Source organism: Mytilus californianus, unplaced genomic scaffold (genome assembly GCF_021869535.1).
Source record: "Mytilus californianus isolate M0D057914Y unplaced genomic scaffold, xbMytCali1.0.p SCAF_1, whole genome shotgun sequence".
NCBI classification, from domain to species: Eukaryota; Metazoa; Mollusca; class Bivalvia; order Mytilida; family Mytilidae; genus Mytilus; species Mytilus californianus.
The window spans coordinates 7,187,557-7,207,119 of record NW_026262581.1 but is presented as its reverse complement, the minus strand read 5'-3'; the positions used below and the strand labels follow the sequence as shown (position 1 = coordinate 7,207,119).

General features: G+C 34.5%; 1 protein-coding gene across 17 annotated transcripts in view; it reads right to left on the bottom strand.

The window, feature by feature from the left end:
* Positions 1-19,563, bottom strand: part of LOC127698468 (uncharacterized) — a 67,974-nt gene that overhangs the window by 42,341 nt on the left and 6,070 nt on the right. For all 17 annotated transcript variants that reach the window (XM_052201949.1, XM_052201966.1, XM_052201975.1 and 14 more), the window contains exons 4-5: positions 19,314-19,454; positions 210-4,070 (exon numbers count right to left, since the gene is read on the bottom strand). In XM_052201949.1, coding sequence (XP_052057909.1) covers positions 210-4,070; positions 19,314-19,454 — 4,002 coding nt within the window. The remainder of the gene's footprint in view (positions 1-209; positions 4,071-19,313; positions 19,455-19,563) is intronic.

Genomic DNA, 19,563 nt, shown 5'->3' with positions numbered 1-19,563 from the left:
AAACATTTTTATACAATGTAAAACACATGTAGGTATTCTTTATCTTTATTTATGGTGCCTATATAAGTGAGCATCAGTTTTTTTCTCTTAAAAATTTGTTACTTTAACTATTTGAAGTGTACTTATACAAAAAAAAATCAGTTGGCTTATTTGTTGGATGAGAAATGAATTCCTGAATAGCTTTTGAAAAGTAGATATAATTCCCATACCTTTATCACTCAATTCCTGGTTCACATTTACACCACTGTCTGTCAACACAACTTTGAACAAGTCTCCTATCTTCCCTTTAAACAAGGCATTAAGTTCTGTTGAATCCATTAGGGCTGTAAGCCTTGGCTCTAGGATGGTTGTGTCTACAGATTCACAACCATCCAAACAACAATGGAATGCCAAAGCTGGGGACAGTAATTCTTTGTGCAGCTGTTTAAGACTACTACCTGGCAATGTTTCCCCATTTCCATAATCTATGAAAGTGACAGTAACTTCTTGATCTTTTATGTCTGTCACAACTGCTCTATACCATGCGTCATCTTCAGAAAATTTAGCACAACAAAAGTTTCCAACTGATAAAGATGGTAAACTGACAGGTTGTAAGGTTGGACATAATGTTTGCAAAAGGTCGGACATGTTTTGTAGTGTACTTTCCTGACTTGCCAATTGTAAATAAAATCCTTTATCATCTATAGCAGATAAATAGACAATTACTTCTCCAACTGGTGTAACCTGGTCTTCCAGTGATAATGTACTCTCTGTAGAATTAGAGGAAGGTCTGGCTCTGGCATGTCCTGCTGAAATCAAACTCTGAGCTACATCTCCTTCTGCATTGGAAACAAATACTTCAGAATCAGTTATAAAATTAACAGTTAACTCTTGGTCTACAACTGCTTCTTCAAAAGCTGTATTGGCCTCATCTGACCATTTATCTGTTACTGGTTCAACCCCAGACAAACAACTTTTTACAGCGAATGCAGGTAAAGTTGAGAACTCAGATTTTAAAAGTTTTAAATCTAATACATTGACATTTTCTGAATTACCATAATCAACGAAACAAACTGTAACTTTATCACCAAGGCTTTCTACAATGACACGATACCATGAATCATCCTCTGTATACTTTGTACAATAAAACTGTCCTATTACAGCAGAATTTGTACCTTCTCCTGGATTCTCATTATAAGCTACTTGTAAACTACTCACTAATTTTTCCAAGGTGGCCTCTTCATCTGCAAACTGAATATAAAATTTGGACGGAGATATAACTGAGCTTACATAAGCAGAGACTGGATTGTTTTTCTGTATAGATCTACTTGGTATAGAACTTCCTGAGCTGGATGGTATATCTGTGGTAGTTACTGGTTTAGCCATTTCTGCTGGAAATTCATCCTTTCTAGCCACTGCTGTGTTAATTAGTTCTTCTGCAATGTTTTTAGACCCCATCGATATCTCTACAGTGTGTTCACTCTTGTCAGATGCCTTGACAAGACAAGAGACAGCATCCGTTACCAGACTTTCCATTATATCCTTTGAGTCAACATTCCAACCTGCTTGTAATGGTTTAACTCCAGCTAATTTACATTTAAATGCATATGCATTTGTACTTAACAATTCTGGAGAAGGTTTACGTAACCTTTCCATTTCTACTTTATCAGAGTTACCATAGTCAATAAAACGGACACAATATTTTCCAGCATCTATACTCTCTATGTATGCTCTATACCAGGCATTGTCATCAGTAAACTGAGCTATAACCTGCATTCCAACTTCTGCTTTCTCTACAGCAGACCTTGAAGATGATCCCGATGTATATTCCTCTTGAATTTTCTCAACAAGTTCATTTAGACTATCAGTAGTCTCAGCGAGCTGAATCCAAAAACAGTGTGGATTATCAATCCATGATACAAACACTTCTTTTGATGTGTCTAGAGGTAGTGTAGTACATGGGTATGGGTTGATTACTTTTTGACTTCCTGGGGAAAATGTGGCATGACCCATTTCTACTAGTTTGACTGCAATGTCATCATTGGTCTCAGAATCCTTTAACTCAACTTCATATGTTCCTGACAATAGACTTATAAATTTCAATTCCATATTTTTGTCAGTTGTTGATGTAGAAAAATCATCATTAGATTTTTCTGACCAAGAATTACCATTTGGCTTTACATTATTCAATAAGCATTTGATTCCCTGTATCGGCATACTATAGTATTGTGTTTTAATGGATTTTGCAGATAATTTTGATACTGTTTCTGTGTTTCCATAGTCAACAAATAAGACCTCTAAGTCATCTCCTTTGATGTTTAAAATTTCTGCTCTGTACCATTGTTCATCTTCTGAAAATTTAGCAATACAAGGCATTTGTATTTCAGGTTTGTCTAGATTTAATTCATTTTCAGAAATACTGTTATATTCTTTGTTCATGTTCTCAGACATTTCTTCAAAAGCAGGTACTTGATCTAAACTCTGACACCAGAATTCTGCTGGGTTATTTGAATAGACAACATTAACTGTTAATGATTTTCCAAGTACAAATTTCTGAGACACAAATCTGTTCAAGTTTTTATGTGTCCATTTATCTTCACTATCACCACCACTATGGATCACTGCAAGGCTACCTGATGGTTTAACATCCCAACTATCTCCATTTCCTTTTCTGTCTGTAACTGGTTTAGCTACTGGTGGGCTTGATGTAGTATCTCCCCAATCCTCATCAGCAGAAGCTTGAACTGTATTACCACCAAAACCTCCACCTCCAAATCCCCCACTTCTGCCACCTCCCCGGTCTCCACCAAAACCTCCCCCTCTACCACCTCTGTCACCACCAAAACCTCCTCCTCTACCACCTCTGTCACCACCAAACCCACCTCCTCTGCCACCTCTGTCGCCACCAAACCCACCTCCTCTGCCACCACCAAAACCACTTTCTCTGTCACCTCTGTCTCCACCAAATCCTCCTCCTCTACCACCTCTGTCACCCCCAAAACTACCTCCTCTGCCACCACCAAATCCACTTTCTCTGCCGCCTCGGTCTCCACCAAAACCACCTCCTCTGCCACCTCTGTTTTCACCAAAACTACCTCCTCTACCACCTCGATCTCCTCCAAATCCACCAGAACGTCCACCTCTGTCACTACTAAAACCACTACCACCATCATCTCTGTCGCCACCAAATCCACCACGGCCACCTCTGCTTCCACCACGACCTCCTCTGTCTCCTCCAAAACCCCCTCTTCTGCCACCAAATCCACCTTCACTTCCTTGATCACTACTGTTATCTTGGTCTCTGCCAAATCCTCCACTTCGACCTCCTCTTCCACCTCTGCTGCTGCCAAATCCTCTATCGTTATTGTCTTCTCTTCCAAACCCATTACTTCTACCTCCACGGCCACCTCGAAAACTCCCTCTTCCTCCTCTATCGCCTCCAAAACTTCCTCTACCTCCTCTGTCACCTCGAAAACTACTTCCACCAAATCCAGAACTGGTATTTGTGGTTGATGTTCCATCTCCCCAGTCATCATCAGTTTTTGTTGATGCACCAAATCCACCACCTCGGTCTCCACCACCAAATCCACCTCTTCCTCCTCTGTCGCCACCAAACCCTCCTCTTCTTCCACCTCTATCCCCACCATCACCATTTCTGTCTCCAAAACCACTACTACGGTCTCCACCACCAAATCCTCCTCTTCCTCCTCTATCACCCCCGAAACCACCGCTGCGGCCACTTCTACCAGAGTCTTCATCCCTTCCACCAAAGCTACGACTGGCTGCACCAAAGCCTCTACTTCCATCAGTGTCACCAAACCCACCAACTTTCACCTTCATATCATTATTGCCAGACATTTCTACAGATCTGTTTCTTCCCCGATCAACTGACTGCTCTGAACAAAGTGAATTTGACATGCTGCCGAATTTGAGATTTAAACTTTCTCCTGGTAATGTTGTCATCTCTACTGAGTATCTATCTTCCTCCTTGCTCCATTTCTTGAAAACTGTATTGAAGTTTTGGTCAAGTGTCAGATCTTCAAATTGTGTTATGTGTTCTGGGGACCAATATCCTTGTGAGGCAGCAATTCCTGAAACGATTTATATAAACTTTTAACAATAGGCTTATTATTTTTATGTTTGTCTGAAAACAGTATTTGATATATGCTTGTGGTCGCAAATGCTCAAGTGTTTACAGAAAATCAAAATGCTTGTGAGCACTGAAGGGTGAAGATTGCTTCCAATTTGAAATTTTGTGAAATTAAAATAAAACATTAATTTAGGCATATCAATTATAAAAAATACATAGTTTTGAAATGCGAATGATAATTGGCCTATTGGGTATGATGTTGATCTTTTACACAAATGTAAGATATTGACGTAATATTGAAAAGCAATTTAAATTTTAATAAAATAGGATAATACATAGATGTTGTATCTGTAACATAATAATGGTACCTCTTCATAACAAAAACTTAAATGCAAAGGGAGTTAACTGTTATTGTTCTTAATTGACAATCATGCATTTCTTTTTTGTATGTTCATTCAATTATCTCCATAATAAGCTTCATATATGAGTAGCAGCTGATATTTTAAAATACATTTTTATATACTTTATTTGCTCTTTATTGTTGTTTATTGTAAAAAAAAATATTTATCTTATTTTTCCAGTTTTGAAAATGACTTAAATTTCAAAAATACAAAACAGAGAAGTAATTTTTCTGCCTTTTGAAAAAAAAACTTAACATCAGTTGAGTCCAGTTTTTTCATGCGAGCAAAACTTACATTTTTTTGTTTTGATACATATATATGATGATATGCAGTTGAATGGTTCATAGAGGCTTAAGCTGTGTTAAGCAATCTTCACAAAATATCCCTTTCTTACGTACCTAAGTAAACTATCACTGGTAGACCTATTTGGCAAATGACCGCGATTTTTGGATAATCTGAGCGGAACGGAAAATAATTAGAGGTTCATCGTAAATTTGCTGTGTCACAGAAAATTATGCATGTCATCCGGAGATTTACCGTGTCGGCGGGAATTTGCCGTTTGTCCGATAAAACTGGTGTGTATTGAGTCATTGATAGAACCAGTGATGCGTGAGCGACGGTTATTAATAGATCGTTGTATATAGATGTTTACATAATCCATTATACAGTGTCGACGGGAATTAGCCGTTGGTCCGATAAAACTGGTGTGTATTGAGTCGTCAATAGAACTATTGGTGCGTGAGCGACGGTTATTAATAGCTCGTTGTGATATATACAATGTTTACAGTCAGATAAAAAAAAACTGTCTTATTACCCTTTTCAGTCGAGATAATAAAGTTACTTAATATTTAAATATCGAATTTGGTTATTATTCAATAAAGAAAAATCTATTTTAATGTGACCGATGAACAGGATGAATACACGCGGTAACTTTGAAATACACAACTACAAATATTCTCACCTTATAAAATTCTTCTTTATTGTCATGTTTAGAAAAGAAATCAGTTCCTGTACTAATAGTCTTATTACTGTAGATGCCGTAATCCGGCAAGATGTCACATACTGATATGAGACTTGTTTAATAGAAAAATATATGTATATGTCCGAGGCCAGAGATCATTTAAATTTCATTGGCAAATATGATCTGATTTACCTGTGTGATCCATTAATCTTTATTAATGAAATGCACATTTATACTCCTCGGGTTGAAGGCATATATAAACAAAACAACATGATTCGATGAGATAATAACAAGTTGCGAATTGTAGTCCGAATGTGTATACTAGTATATAGGAACATTTGGACATTATTTCATATTCATAATTAATTAGTTCATCCGTCATTTATTTTATTGAATTACTATTCAACTGTGGTTATACAAAAAGAACCGTTTATTGGAACTAAATACAATGAACCATCTGTTTATTTGATACAGGTGTCAACATTGAATTGAAGCTTTACATTTCTGACGGACAGGGGAAAGTTTTAACCTTAGTTGATATCAGGGGTCAACTGGTATAGCAGTATGTTGGTAATACACCGACCGTCGTTTCATAATATGTATATGTATTTACGCACAATGCAGTCCTTTCAAACTCGATTTCGCTAACTCGTAGGTTGTCTTTTAGACAAAAAAGTTCCATTTAAAAGATATGAAAGTTGCGTACATGTATACCTCAATGCACGTCTTGTTAACTAATCTGTTACATTGTGAAAAATAAATAAGTTCTAATTAAAAGATTGGAGGGTTATTTTACATGAATAAAAGTTTTTCTGATCATTATTGTTTTTCAATTATTTTTGAGAGTGCGATCTTAAAACTAAGTTCGTCCTGACATGCATGGAATATTTGCCACTGGAAGTTAAGCAACCAACAATCACTCATCTTAAAATAAGCCTGAGAGATAATATTCTTTTAAATTTTAATTGTTAGACAGTTTCTCCGTTTATTATAAAGCACTTTCAGGTGTAATGTTAAAGTGTATATTATATACATTCCGGGATGAGATTAATTTACTATAATTGCCAACAAAAAAAAAAGAAATGATGTTACGTTTCTTTTAATTAAAAATTAGACTGTAACGAATGTAGACCGAACATTTTAAATAATGAAATAATGCACGCCAAAAATATCTGTAATCAACTTGATCTTAAACTTGACTTCGCTCACAAAAGAGAATGTTAAAAATAACTCAGATCAATTGTGTCGACTGCACGAGATTTTCCAACGGCGGGAAATATCATGTAACTATAAACACAGGTGATGTTACTGACCGATTGTGGAATGTCAATTTAGGGTTAAATTTGATGTGTAATGATTGACATTATTGTGCGCGTTAAAGTTGAGGCTCTAGAAGGTTCATTTCAATTTATAACCGAAAATCTAAAATCAAGTTTTTTTTTTCAAATCAACGTTTAAGTTTTGAATCTTGTGGGAGGGAAACTTTATTTTATTTGTTTTTTAGGGGCAAAGGGGGTTACCATAAAAGTCTATAGGAAAATTAAATAAAACAATTTCGAAGGTCACAACTTGTAAACTAATGAAAACAATAATATAGCGAATTAAATAACTGTTATTAGATTGCAATAACATGACGGTTTTTTTTTGTTTCGGGAGTGGGAGTGTGATTACCTTATATACTTGAGATGTTCCATTTTCGGCATTATTTGTATTAGTTTAACTTGTTCTCGGTGGCGGATCCAGATTTTTTTATATAAGGGGAGGGGGCACTAACTGCTAATCATTCTTAAGTGATTCCCTATATAATCAACATTTATTTTCCAACAAAAAGGGGGTGGGCACCGTGCCATTCCCCCTATATAGCCGACCGAGCAATGTATAGCCAGTCAAGGTCGTTAAAAACTTCCATATATATGTATAGCCAGTCAAGGTCGTTAAAAACTCCCGGTTCTATTAGTTTCATTATATCTTCATCAGCATAACTGTATCGGGAGCATTCGAGTAAGGTAGCACTCCATAGATAGGTGTGTAGTTTCGCATGTATGACACAAGCGCTGCAGTTGGCCTAATGTATTAGAAGGCCAGGATCGGAAGATTATTAAACATTCTGTGGCTCAATTTTAATTTTATTTTCTAACTGTGAAGTGCTACCTAAGCCGTGGCCTGCAGAACCCTACTCATATTTTTAAAGGGTGTTCAGTCCAAAAGCACATTAAACCACTTCCAGCATTATACAGGTCGTGAGGTACAATTTGATGGGGAGGAGATTTCAATTGCTGTTCGTTGGGTTAATTTCCTATAACTACGAATTTTCGTTTTTTTTTTCATCAGATTTGCCCGAATTGTCTATTCTGTTAACTCCATGTAGACCCTCATACGCAATGTTTTGTCTTTTTTTTACCGCGAATATTTATATTTGTCAACAAATTAGACAACTTATTTAGTTATTTTTTGTATGTCGAGGATAACTTCAATGTAATTAAAAATCGATCTCTCATCGCTCCCGTTTTCTGATATCTTGTCAAGTTGATTTCCAAATGTTTTTTTTTCATTTAAGAATTGAATGCTTCTTTTTGTAACTTCATTTGGGTGTAAAAGCGTTGGCCGAAGTACCTTTTGTATGAAGCGCGGAAGCGCTTCATTCTAAAAATGTGCGCACGGTCAATGCTTTTACACCCCTATGAAGTTACAAAAAGACGCATCCAATACTTATAATTACATTGTTAATTAGCTAGGATCATGAAAACACGATTTTTATCATTTTTTTATTTAATTTGCCTGTGCACTTTACTGTTGGATCTCGTGTCATCATGAATGATAAATTTCATTGTGTAATGAAGTTGATTAAGGAATAACGCGAGATTTCAGTTAGCCACTAAGAATAACGTATTATAATGAAACATACATCTAATGTAATTATATATTTGTACCACTTATTTTATATTCAGATTATAAAAATAATCCCGAATACAAGTACTCCAAATCCCTGATAGCCCCCCCTGAAACACCATACCTATATCAATTTAATTAATTCTTAAGACAACCATTTAACTTCAAAGGGGTGGGTGACTGCTTTTTTCCCCTCATAAAATCATATTCTGATCCCCAATTTGATGAGAGAAAAAAATATTTTGGTCAGGCAGATGACAAAAAAATATTCTGAATTCCAGATTTCCCCATACCGTTTATTTTGAGAAAAAAATTGCTTGGTAACAGTGGGGAATAACGTTGTGTTCCAAATGATTTCTGACTCAGACCAAACCCCCTAACCCCTTGAATTTAAATGTTGCTCCTATACGCATTACTATCATGAATTTTCTATGTTTCATGTATATTTCAGGTCAGGTCCCAGGACATACGCTGTGTTCAAAATTATAAAAACGTAGAAAATTTATGATTCGTGTACGTGTAATATGTCTCAAGAAAATGGATTGAATTAAGTACTATAATCATTTTTTTTATTTATACAAAAATACACAAAGGCAATGAAAACCGTGTGTGCGCCAAGAACGGTCAATACGTATGACAACTCGGGGGCTGATTTAGGGGGGTGGGATGGGGGCAGGTTGTCCAGGTCCCTCCTTATGAAACTACATATTTGGTTAATTCAGACTTTTATTTGCACCTACCCTAATAATTCAGTCGTCATATTCCGCTGATCTACGATTACTTCATTAACAAGTATATAGGAGAAATCGATTACGGGGAGAGACTGAATTTTTCGGGTTTAGTTCAACTCCGACCTTCTTTAGTTTGTACAATATAGCAAGTCTATTTAATCCATTTCTCCGCTGTTTTCGTTATATATAGCACTTTCGTCATACTTAGGCTAGGTCTCAAAGAGTGGGTCATAGATATAAACATATCTAGAAAAATGCTGTGAAGGTAATATCTTGGATGTGCCAACTAATAAACGTGTCAACGCTGTACCATAGGATTTGTATAGTAATATGAAATTTCAGGGTATTGGTGCATGGTCAAGTGGTTAATTAAACTTGGATTATCAATGAGCGAGAATTAATGGCCATTTTAAATCAATCATAAGATAATGGTGATTGCACTTTTTTTATTATTATTAAATAATGAAAGCTTTTTCAGAGGGACGTAAAAGGGGGCGTTCCTGCACGGAAGAACGCGAAATAACATTGCCATTTCACGATGAACGAACAATTAAAAATGTCTTGCACGTTGATCTTTTTACCGATTTCACGAAACACGGTGAATAACGAACCTGTTTTCACAGCTGCACGTGAAATAAAAATGGCAAAACAAGTTGCACGATTATATAACCCTTTACCACCCTCTTTTCAGATATAGGGAGTGACGGACAAAGTTTTAACTCTTAATGAAAGTGTTCTTTAATTCATAAGTAATAAAACATAAAATTAAAGGCAAGTTAGGCCCTTCTGTCAAACGGGAAAGATGCGCTTGAAAAATAAGTGGCTGGGTACCAGTCTTCACGATAAACTTTTGAATCCACAAGCCGGAAGCTCAATTTTACGAACATTTAAGTTGGAATCTGTTGGCATGTAGAGAAGAATTTTACAAGCCCCAAAACAATTCTGTACGCCATGGCTGTAGGACTCGTGGTTAAGCTCGAAGACTGGGGTACGAATTAATTTTAATAGTAGTTCACCATGCAAGACCGAATGTATAAATACAATATAGTTTTAAATATAGTGTGGCAGAAGCGGATTTAGAAGGGGCAGGTCCCCCCTTTTCTGGAAAAAAAAATTTGGTTGATTATGTAGGGAATCACTGAAGCATGACTAGAGCGAGCCCCCTTTTAGGCAGCCAATGCATATGAAAATTTCTGGATTCGCCACTGGTGTGCTAGCTAATAAATGATATATTTTTTACTACTTTTATTTTTTTTAATCCTTGGTCCGTCTATGTGAAATAATCTAAGTTTCATCAGGTACTCACGCGGAGAAATAAAATATTGAAGTGATTTGAGTACCGATAAATTAAATGTCTCCTTGGTAGCTGGTATCCCTTGAGGGATTAATAAATTGAACTCAGGCCATAAAAAAGAATATGTTTGTTTGCCCTAACCCTACCTATCCAGAAAAAAGCTGCTGCTCAAAATCTTTTATTGCCCTGATTTGAAAAGTTTTTTTAAATCAGATAGTCCTGTATACTAAAACATATCTGATACTTCAACTTCTCTTTGCCGAAAAAAAAAGAAAATGCCTGCCTACCTACCTACCTACCTACCCACTGTCTCTACCTTTGGGTAGGGTTTGGGCAAACTAAAATATTTTTTTAGTGTGGCCTCATGTGTGTCGGAATAGGTATAATAAATATATTTCATTTTACAGTATTTTAGTTTTTATGATTATTAATCAACTTATGGTACGGTAATAACTTTTATTTTTGTTTTTTTTTTTATTTTTCTTTTGTGTCAATTTCAATTTGTCCTCGTTCTGTGAACAAAATAACACGGCTACACATTTTAAAAGACAAAACACAATTATAATTCGATCAACACTTTGACTTATTATACTAACTTAGCATAAAAAACCCAGATAAACGAGATGCATGCTCCAGATATTCTATAGAATTTTTAATTCACCAGTAAATCAGAAAATTATGTCCATCTTCAACATTTCTTTTTTCATTTGATGTGTGTTATATCATTTTGAATATCTTACAATGCACATAAAAAAAGACTAGGTTTTTGCGATGTCCAATATTACGTGCGATGATGCGTAGCTGCATGGTAGATACTACATGAATTACATCATTTTGATTATCTTTGAAATCACTCACACGTGGCGGTGTACACATAACACACAATATATGACTTTAAATACCTGGGGCAATTTATACTTCCGTTTATTGTCCCTTTAACTAGCCAGTGTATCTGTGTATAATGTATTTACCGACCGTGCAAGGGCTGTATAGCCAGTCAAGGTCGTTGAAACCTCCATTTGTTATGATGTATCTCTGGCTCCATTGATAGACTCCCATAATATAGTCGAGTGCGGATCCCGGATTTTGAAAAAAATGTTGGAGGACGAAAAGACAACATTAGAAATGGGACTAATGTATGAAGTTTATATTATGCATATACCATTGAAGCAGCCTCGATGATAAATTGTCATCTAAGACGGTATAAATTAAAATTCTGTATGACATGTCACGAAGAGGAGTCGAGATATATGCGACATATTTTATTATATGTCCTCACAAAGGTGGTCTATTTCACATGTTTTCGGACATTAAATCTATTTCTTGTGTGACAGTTTGCTGACTGTTAATGTTCATCATAACCTTTTCGCAAATAGGGCCGTATTTACACTACAAATTTCACTCTGAGTACAGACAAACCTGTGCATCTTGAAAATTTTTAGAGTATTGGGTGGGGGGGGGGGGGGTAGGACCTTTATCGGGACTCCGGGATCGGGTGTTTTTAAGCTCGGGATTTCGGGATCCGGGAATTCTTTTTTCGAATTTCGGGATGTCGGGATTTACATTTTTTTAAATTCGGGACCTCGGGATTCCATGTTTTTAAGCCCGGGATTTCGGGATCAGGACCCCTCCTACCCCCCTCAGTATGACAGGACCTAGATAAATAAAATTTAAATGCATTTTAAGTTTCAGAATATTGAAAACTTTACTAGATTTTGCTATTCATTTTTTTCGTTCCTGCAGAAGGTGCCAAAATAAACTAAGGTGGAGAGAATCGGAGACGTTAAGGGCTTGAATAATTCGAGTTAGGTAATTACATGGTCCGAGGACACAGTTATCGTTCTTTGGTTTTTGTTTACCTAAAGTCGTGGTGTGAACAGTGTGTAACTAGCATTTTTTTTTATAATACACTTTCCCAATTTATTTCTTGATATCTAATGCATGAAATTTTATGTAAGTGGATGAAATTACATATTAAAAAAAATTGGGTGCTGAATCTTTATGTTAACAGAGACATATAAATTGTATTATATGTCTCTGATGTTAAGTAGTGATTTGGTCCAGTTAAAAAAGGTCAAATATTAGTACGTCTGAAGCTGTCTAACTGAATTTGAGACCCCCTTAACACAGAATTGTCAATAATATGAGTTATCTAGAGCGTTAATACGTTACAATTGACTTGGAAAGAGCCGATTTTTAAATTGAATTGATTAATTCAAAAGGCTTGGGCAAATAACATTTGAGAACGTAACTTTATAGCAAGGAACTATAGAGTATGCAGATTTTCTTTGAACACATACGAGGGTCTTGAATATTGGGGGAAAGGGGTGTCTTTCAATCCTGTTTGTCTTTTAATTTGTAAGTCATTTTTTCTCTATTCTTCATATTTTTCTCTATTCATTATTTTCTTGGCGTCTATTTTCTTCACTTTATTTGGCCCTTTGTTGTGCACTTTTTGTCCATTTATATTCTCTATTCTTCTATAAATCCTATCCAGACCCTCATAAACATACACAATCAATATGTTCCGCTCCTAACCCCAGTTGACATGGATATAGACAATTGTCATCCATGGGGTTTTTCTCATCTGTTGTGATGATATAACATTGCTAAACGAGTCCGTTATAAAAAAAGATGTGGTAAGATTGGCAATGAGACAACTCTCCACAAGAGACCAAATGACACAGAAATTAACAACTATAGGTCACCGTACGGCCTTCAACAATGAGCATAGCATATACCGCATAGCCAGCTATGAAAGGACAAAATACTAGGAGTCCATTACTTCTGATATTACATATAGATATATGATTAATGTATAAATACGCAATCACGTATACGTCCGATGCTAAATTGTTGGCTTTGTTGGAAGGCAAAATATTTAGCCCTATACTGACTGGAACTAGTATATACAACTGAAAACTAGATAAATAATGAAAATCAAGGAATCAATACATGCTATAACAGCAAATCTGAACGAAACCAAAACGCATATTGATAAATTATAAATATACAACTTGCATTTCAGCAACTGTTTTGTTAGTAATTATTTATGATGCAATTCGTGAATAAATTATCCTACACAGTGGAACAAATGGGAAGTCAAAATACGTTAATTTCTGGATTAATACATGTCATTATATTGTTTCAATAAACCGACTTAAATAAAAATCAAATTATAACTTTGTAATGATTATAAATGTTTACCTTTTGAAATAAATTTTGATATATTGAATATAGATACAGAAAAAATGAACTCAAATGTTTTATTTGCATGTATTGTATGACGTATTTAATAACATCTATGTGTAAAGAAACGTTTGAATTGCCCGATCTTTTTGTAAAGCATGCTATTTTGACGATTACGAATTCAGACTCTGACACTAAGAAAAATCTTATTAGAATAAAAAAAAAAATTCTGATCGGCCGTATATAAACCTCCCATCACTTTATTCATATCACATATCAATTTAAAAAAATTCGCAACGATGTCAAAATAGAAAGGCTGACCAAAATGTTCAACTTGCGGCTAATGATTGACAGGTATGATTAGACCTTGAGGCTCTTGTGGGGAACGTGGTGTCTAAAGTAAAAAGAAGATTATTCAATTATTTATTTTAGGACTCGTACGATATGTCGATCTGATATGGAAAATTGTGAGTTTCTTTTAATAGCACAAAGAAATAAGACGATAGAAGGGTAACAATTTTGTAACCATAAACGAATGACTCGTATTTATAATTTACGGGACTGATTGTATCGAAAGTTTGATGAAAACATTCGATTTCAAACCTTCTTGGTTGGAATGAACATGTTCGATGTATATGCAAATAGGTCTTTATTATATAATGTATTTTAATTATCTTCATCAAATACAATACAATATATAACATGTATCTATGATATCCTCCATAAAGAGTAAATATCTGTACAGGTAAAATTTAATTCTGATCAATCGGGTACAGATTGAATTATTTACGACCTTCCACTTGTATTGTACAAGGAATATCACAGCAGGTGTTAATTACACTAGGACAAGTGTCAAATCAGTATGACATCTTGCCGGATAACTGCATCTTCAGTAAAAAGACTCTATTAGTACAGGAACTGATTTCTTTTCTAAACATGACAATAAAGAAGAATTTTATAAGGTGAGAATATTTGTAGTTGTGTATTGCAAAGTTACCACGTGTATTCATCCTGTTCATTGGTCACATTAAAATAGATTTTTCTTTATTGAACAATTACCAAATTCGATATTTAAATCGTAAGTAACTCTATTATCTCGACTGAAAAGAGTAATAAGACAGTTTTGTTTATCTGACTGTAAACATTGTATATATCACAACGAGCTATTAATAACCGTCGCTCACGCACCAGTAGTTCTATTGACGACTCAATACACACCAGTTTTATCGGACCAACGGCTAATTCCCGTCGACACTGTATAATGGATTATGTAAACATCTATATACAACGATCTATTAATAACCGTCGCTCACGCATCACTGGTTCTATCAATGACTCAATACACACCAGTTTTATCGGACAAACGGCAAATTCCCGCCGACACGGTAAATCTCCGGATGACATGCATAATTTTCTGTGACACAGCAAATTTACGATGAACCTCTAATTATTTTCCGTTCCGCGCAGATTATCCAAAAATCGCGGTCATTTGCCAAATAGGTCTACCAGTGTATAATGACATGCTACAACTATTCTTTATAGGGTTTCTTATATAATTTTGTTCAACATTTTGCACTTAACATATCCATAATATGTAGCTTATTAACCAACTGTGTGTTCCCCTTGCACACATTACCTTCCGAAATGACACGTCAATGACCTGTAATAAGACCTTACACGAGAAAAATTATGGTAAAGAATTTGGGCAGGTTTATCGTCTCCCATTATTTTCCCCTTGCAGTAGTTGACATCTCTAATTGTATTTAGTTATACAGTAGACTCCACCTAATCGGATATCGGCTAAACGAATATATATCGGCTATTGTAATATTATTTCAAAACACCAAACCCTTCCCTATATGTTTAATGTTAATTTTATCGGGTAATCGAATATCGGATATAAGAATATATCGGCAAATCGGATAAGAATATTCAGGTCATTTTGTTCAAAACCATGCACAATCGGATATTTTCAATGTTTTTCTGACCGGAAATGGACCCGGAAGTTACGAATATACAATCTTGCAGACAAGAAGATTTTGTTTTTACTAAATAAAAGGAACTATTTCTTAATAAATTGTTGTCTTTAATCATTGTCTTCCTTTGTCATGTGAATTAGATGCCCTTTTACTTCAAATGGTTTGAATTTATTTATAAAATATGCAAGACTCAGTTGACAAGTTGACGTTGCTGTTTGGAGAATTTTGATTAAACTCTAAATGTTCACAGAATCAGAAATATAATCTAAACTGAATGTACCTCCTTCTGAATAATTTATTGCAATATAAATATAAATCCATTTTGACAAGAGAAATCTGACTTTTGTCAGATATATTTTTTTCACATGTGCAAAAGTAATCACATGTCATGGACGCCATTTTGGATGTTTACAAATTTGTGAGGAAGCCTCTGGAACTATGACCTAAATATAAATAGTCTTCAGAAAACCTAAACTTTATGCAATAATATTTTATCAATCATGATTATTTTCATAAATTTAAATTTGATTATTTAAAGAAATAAAATTATAACAAATACAATTTTAGTTTGGAGATTCTACACAGACATGCTTAGATCTATTTATAGCCAAATTAGTTTACCTGTGTGATAATGTAAATAATGGATATTAATTTGCTTACAAAACAAATAAAGACAATCTATGGATGGTAGATAATAATTCACATAAATATTTCAGGACATTTGATTTATTTTAAAAAATAAAGGATTTAAAAACTGCAAACAAATTTAATCATTACATAATCAGCTGATAATTTTTTACACAAACATCGTGGTGATGTAACTGATAAAAATCACTCCACCAATCCTCCAGCCCTTTCACATATTTAGCAATTGTCAGGGTTAGTAACATCTCAGGATTATATCTACTTATTATTGCAGAATATTCAATGAATATACATTCATCGTCTAATTGAATATATCGGGTAATTGGATATTTTTAGCTGACATTTTGGGTATCCGATTTGCCGGAGTCTACTGTATTAGGCAAATTATCCATTTGAGTAAGAGTTATCTTCCTTTGTTTATGATTGTACATTTAAAGTTGAACCTATTTTTATAGCAGATTCATATGGCATGCATTACTTATCATAAGTGGTTCCCTAAACACTAACCTAAACACACTTTAACTTGTAAACAATGTAAAAGTTTCATAGTCAATGAACCATAATAGGGGGTGGGGCCAAATAATCTCCATGGAAAAGAAGACTTCCAAATGCTTATACTATCATTGACTTAACATCAGTGGTTCCTCTTAAACTGATCAATTTTTGAGTCAATAGACCATAACTAAGGGGAGGGGCCAAAAAATCTGCATGGAAATGAGATGTGCCAATGTTAATACAACTGCATACCAAATATCATTGACCTACCACAAGTGATTCCCCATAACCTGACCTAATAAAAAACTAATACATTGTTGATGCCGCCGTTGAAAACAGCATACCTATGTCTTGCTTTTTGACTCTGTCAACAGTCAGGGGACTTACTTAAATGAGTGATTAAGAAATCACTGATTCAAGTAACATTTTTCCAGAAATGTTGGAAGTAAGAGTTGTCTTTCTTTAATAATCACCTATTTAAGTAGTACAAATAAATCACTTGACGAAGTGATTTAATTTTATTGTAGCTTTAAATATATAAAACTAATGATCCAGGGACTAATTATGTTGCTAAAATTATCAGAACCAACATCTGTGTTTATAGGATGACCGGTCATGTCAGGTGATGACCTTGTACTGAATCTGAGATAATGACATGAAAATCACTTGTTTAAGTATCATACCTCTAGTTTCTTAAAAAAAATAAACTGCTTCGCTGAGCGCAGCTGGATACGCCCGCAGAGGTCCAACCCTGAACAGTTGGGGCAAAAATGGACACAATATTCAAGCTTGATACAGTTCTGAATTTGGATTGTAATTAAATATTTGACATATTACAGGTTTCTGAATAAATGTAGTCAAAGAACTTGAAATTGTTTATATGAATTGAATTTATATTCAATTAAAGATTTCTTGCTGTTGTGCAATACACTGTGCTGTTGCGCAATACTTAGTAAATCTGTTGTCAGACTATAAACAAATAAAGTTCAATTAATTCTCAATGTCATATTAGAAATTTATGAAAATCAAAAGGGAGCTTACATCAATAGATATAAACAATTCACACAAGTTTCATGAGAATTGCTGACAGTATTTTCGAGTTATTGTCCAATAACTGGAAAATCCCCCCTTTTTTAATGAATAAAACCCCATAACTCAGAAATGTAAAATGTAAAATTTATAAAATTCTAAAGGGAGCTGACTTAAATAGATATAAACAATTCACCATAGTTTCATAAGAACTGCTGAAAGCCTTTTTGAGTTTTCGTCAGAAAACTGTAATCCCCCTTTTTTATGAATAAAACCCTGTAACTCGGAAACGTAAAATCTAAAATTTATAAAAATCAAAAGGGAGCTCATGTCAATAGATATAAACAATTCACCACAATTTCTTGCAAGTTGGTGAAAGCATTCTTGAGTTATTGTCCTAAAACTGGAAAATCCCCCTTTTTTTAATGAATAAAACCCCATAACTCAGAAATGTAAAATTCAAAATTTATAAAAAACGAAAGGGAGCTCATGTCAATAGATATAAACAATTCATTAAAGTTTTATGCAAATTGGTTAAAGCGTTTATGAGTTAATGTCCGGCATGTTGACGACGGACGGACAGACGGACAGAAGTATACCATAATACGTCCCGTAAACGGGCGTATAAAAATCACTTCTTTAAATATTATTATTTTAATTACCCCAACTTATTTCAACACCCCCGAACAGTGAAATTTTGTTCACGAACAGTAAAATTATATTACATAATCTGTAAGATGAAACTTGAATTTTACAGGAAAAATACTCCCTCTGGTAAAAATCTGTTAAGAAAGTATTAGATCATTATTAAAAGCTTTATTATAGCATTTTTTTCAACAAATATAGAATTTACAGATGAATGATTGCATCAATGGCATACACCTTGCTACTTTAAAGAAGCAAAAGGTTCATTTTTTTTTAATTTTACTAATAATTAGATATAATCTAAACCTGTATGTTTAAAATTTTGGTAAAAACTACAAAATTACCGAATTTCTAATTTGCTACCTATAGATTAATAAATCACTTATTTCAGTAATTCCCCTGACTGGTCAAGGCAAGGCAAAAACTACAAGATTGAAAAAGCACGAAAGAGCCCTGTATTAAATAGGACCAACAACCTTATCCAAAAAGATATTTTTTCCACATAGTCATCATGTAGTAAAATATCTTTCGAGTGAGATTGTTGCTCATATCTCAATAGTAATGTCTAGTTCTCAAAATGAGGCTATTTTGCTGTTTTGCCTTAATTGCTAGAAGTTTGATTAATTTGATTGTTAATTGCTTGATGTTCAGTGGAAAATATTTCATGCACATTCAGGAACATTTCAATTTAACAGTAAATCCAAAAGGTACAAATGTAGATCCTGCTAAGTGGATGTACCAACATGAAGGGCAGATATGCTATCTTGCAACAAACCACATAGGACCCTTAAAGAGCTGTTGCAAGAGGTTGGAAGGCTCAAAGCAAAATGTAAGACAAAATAATAAAAATATAAATATGGATATCTGGTAGAATAATTATCTGATAGATTTACAATACTTTTTGATTTCAAATTTCAAGGGAATAAAACATAGGGTTATACCATGTCTTTTTTGGTAATTTTGATGACTTGATGCATTATGTTTACCTGATAAACCACAAAATATTGCTTGAGAAGGCAAGTTCAAATGTTTTGGTTGTACCATCTTTAATCCATCTCTTTCTTGACATTCTGTATTACCATAATCCACAAACAACACCTCCACAAGGTTTTTCCCAGCGAGGAGACCTGAAAACAAATCAATTGTAAAATGAAAAATCAGAATCTTTTCTGATTTACTGGAGAATAACACAATAGAGACTGTCCCTCGTCCTTAATCTTAATCGGAGTAAATACC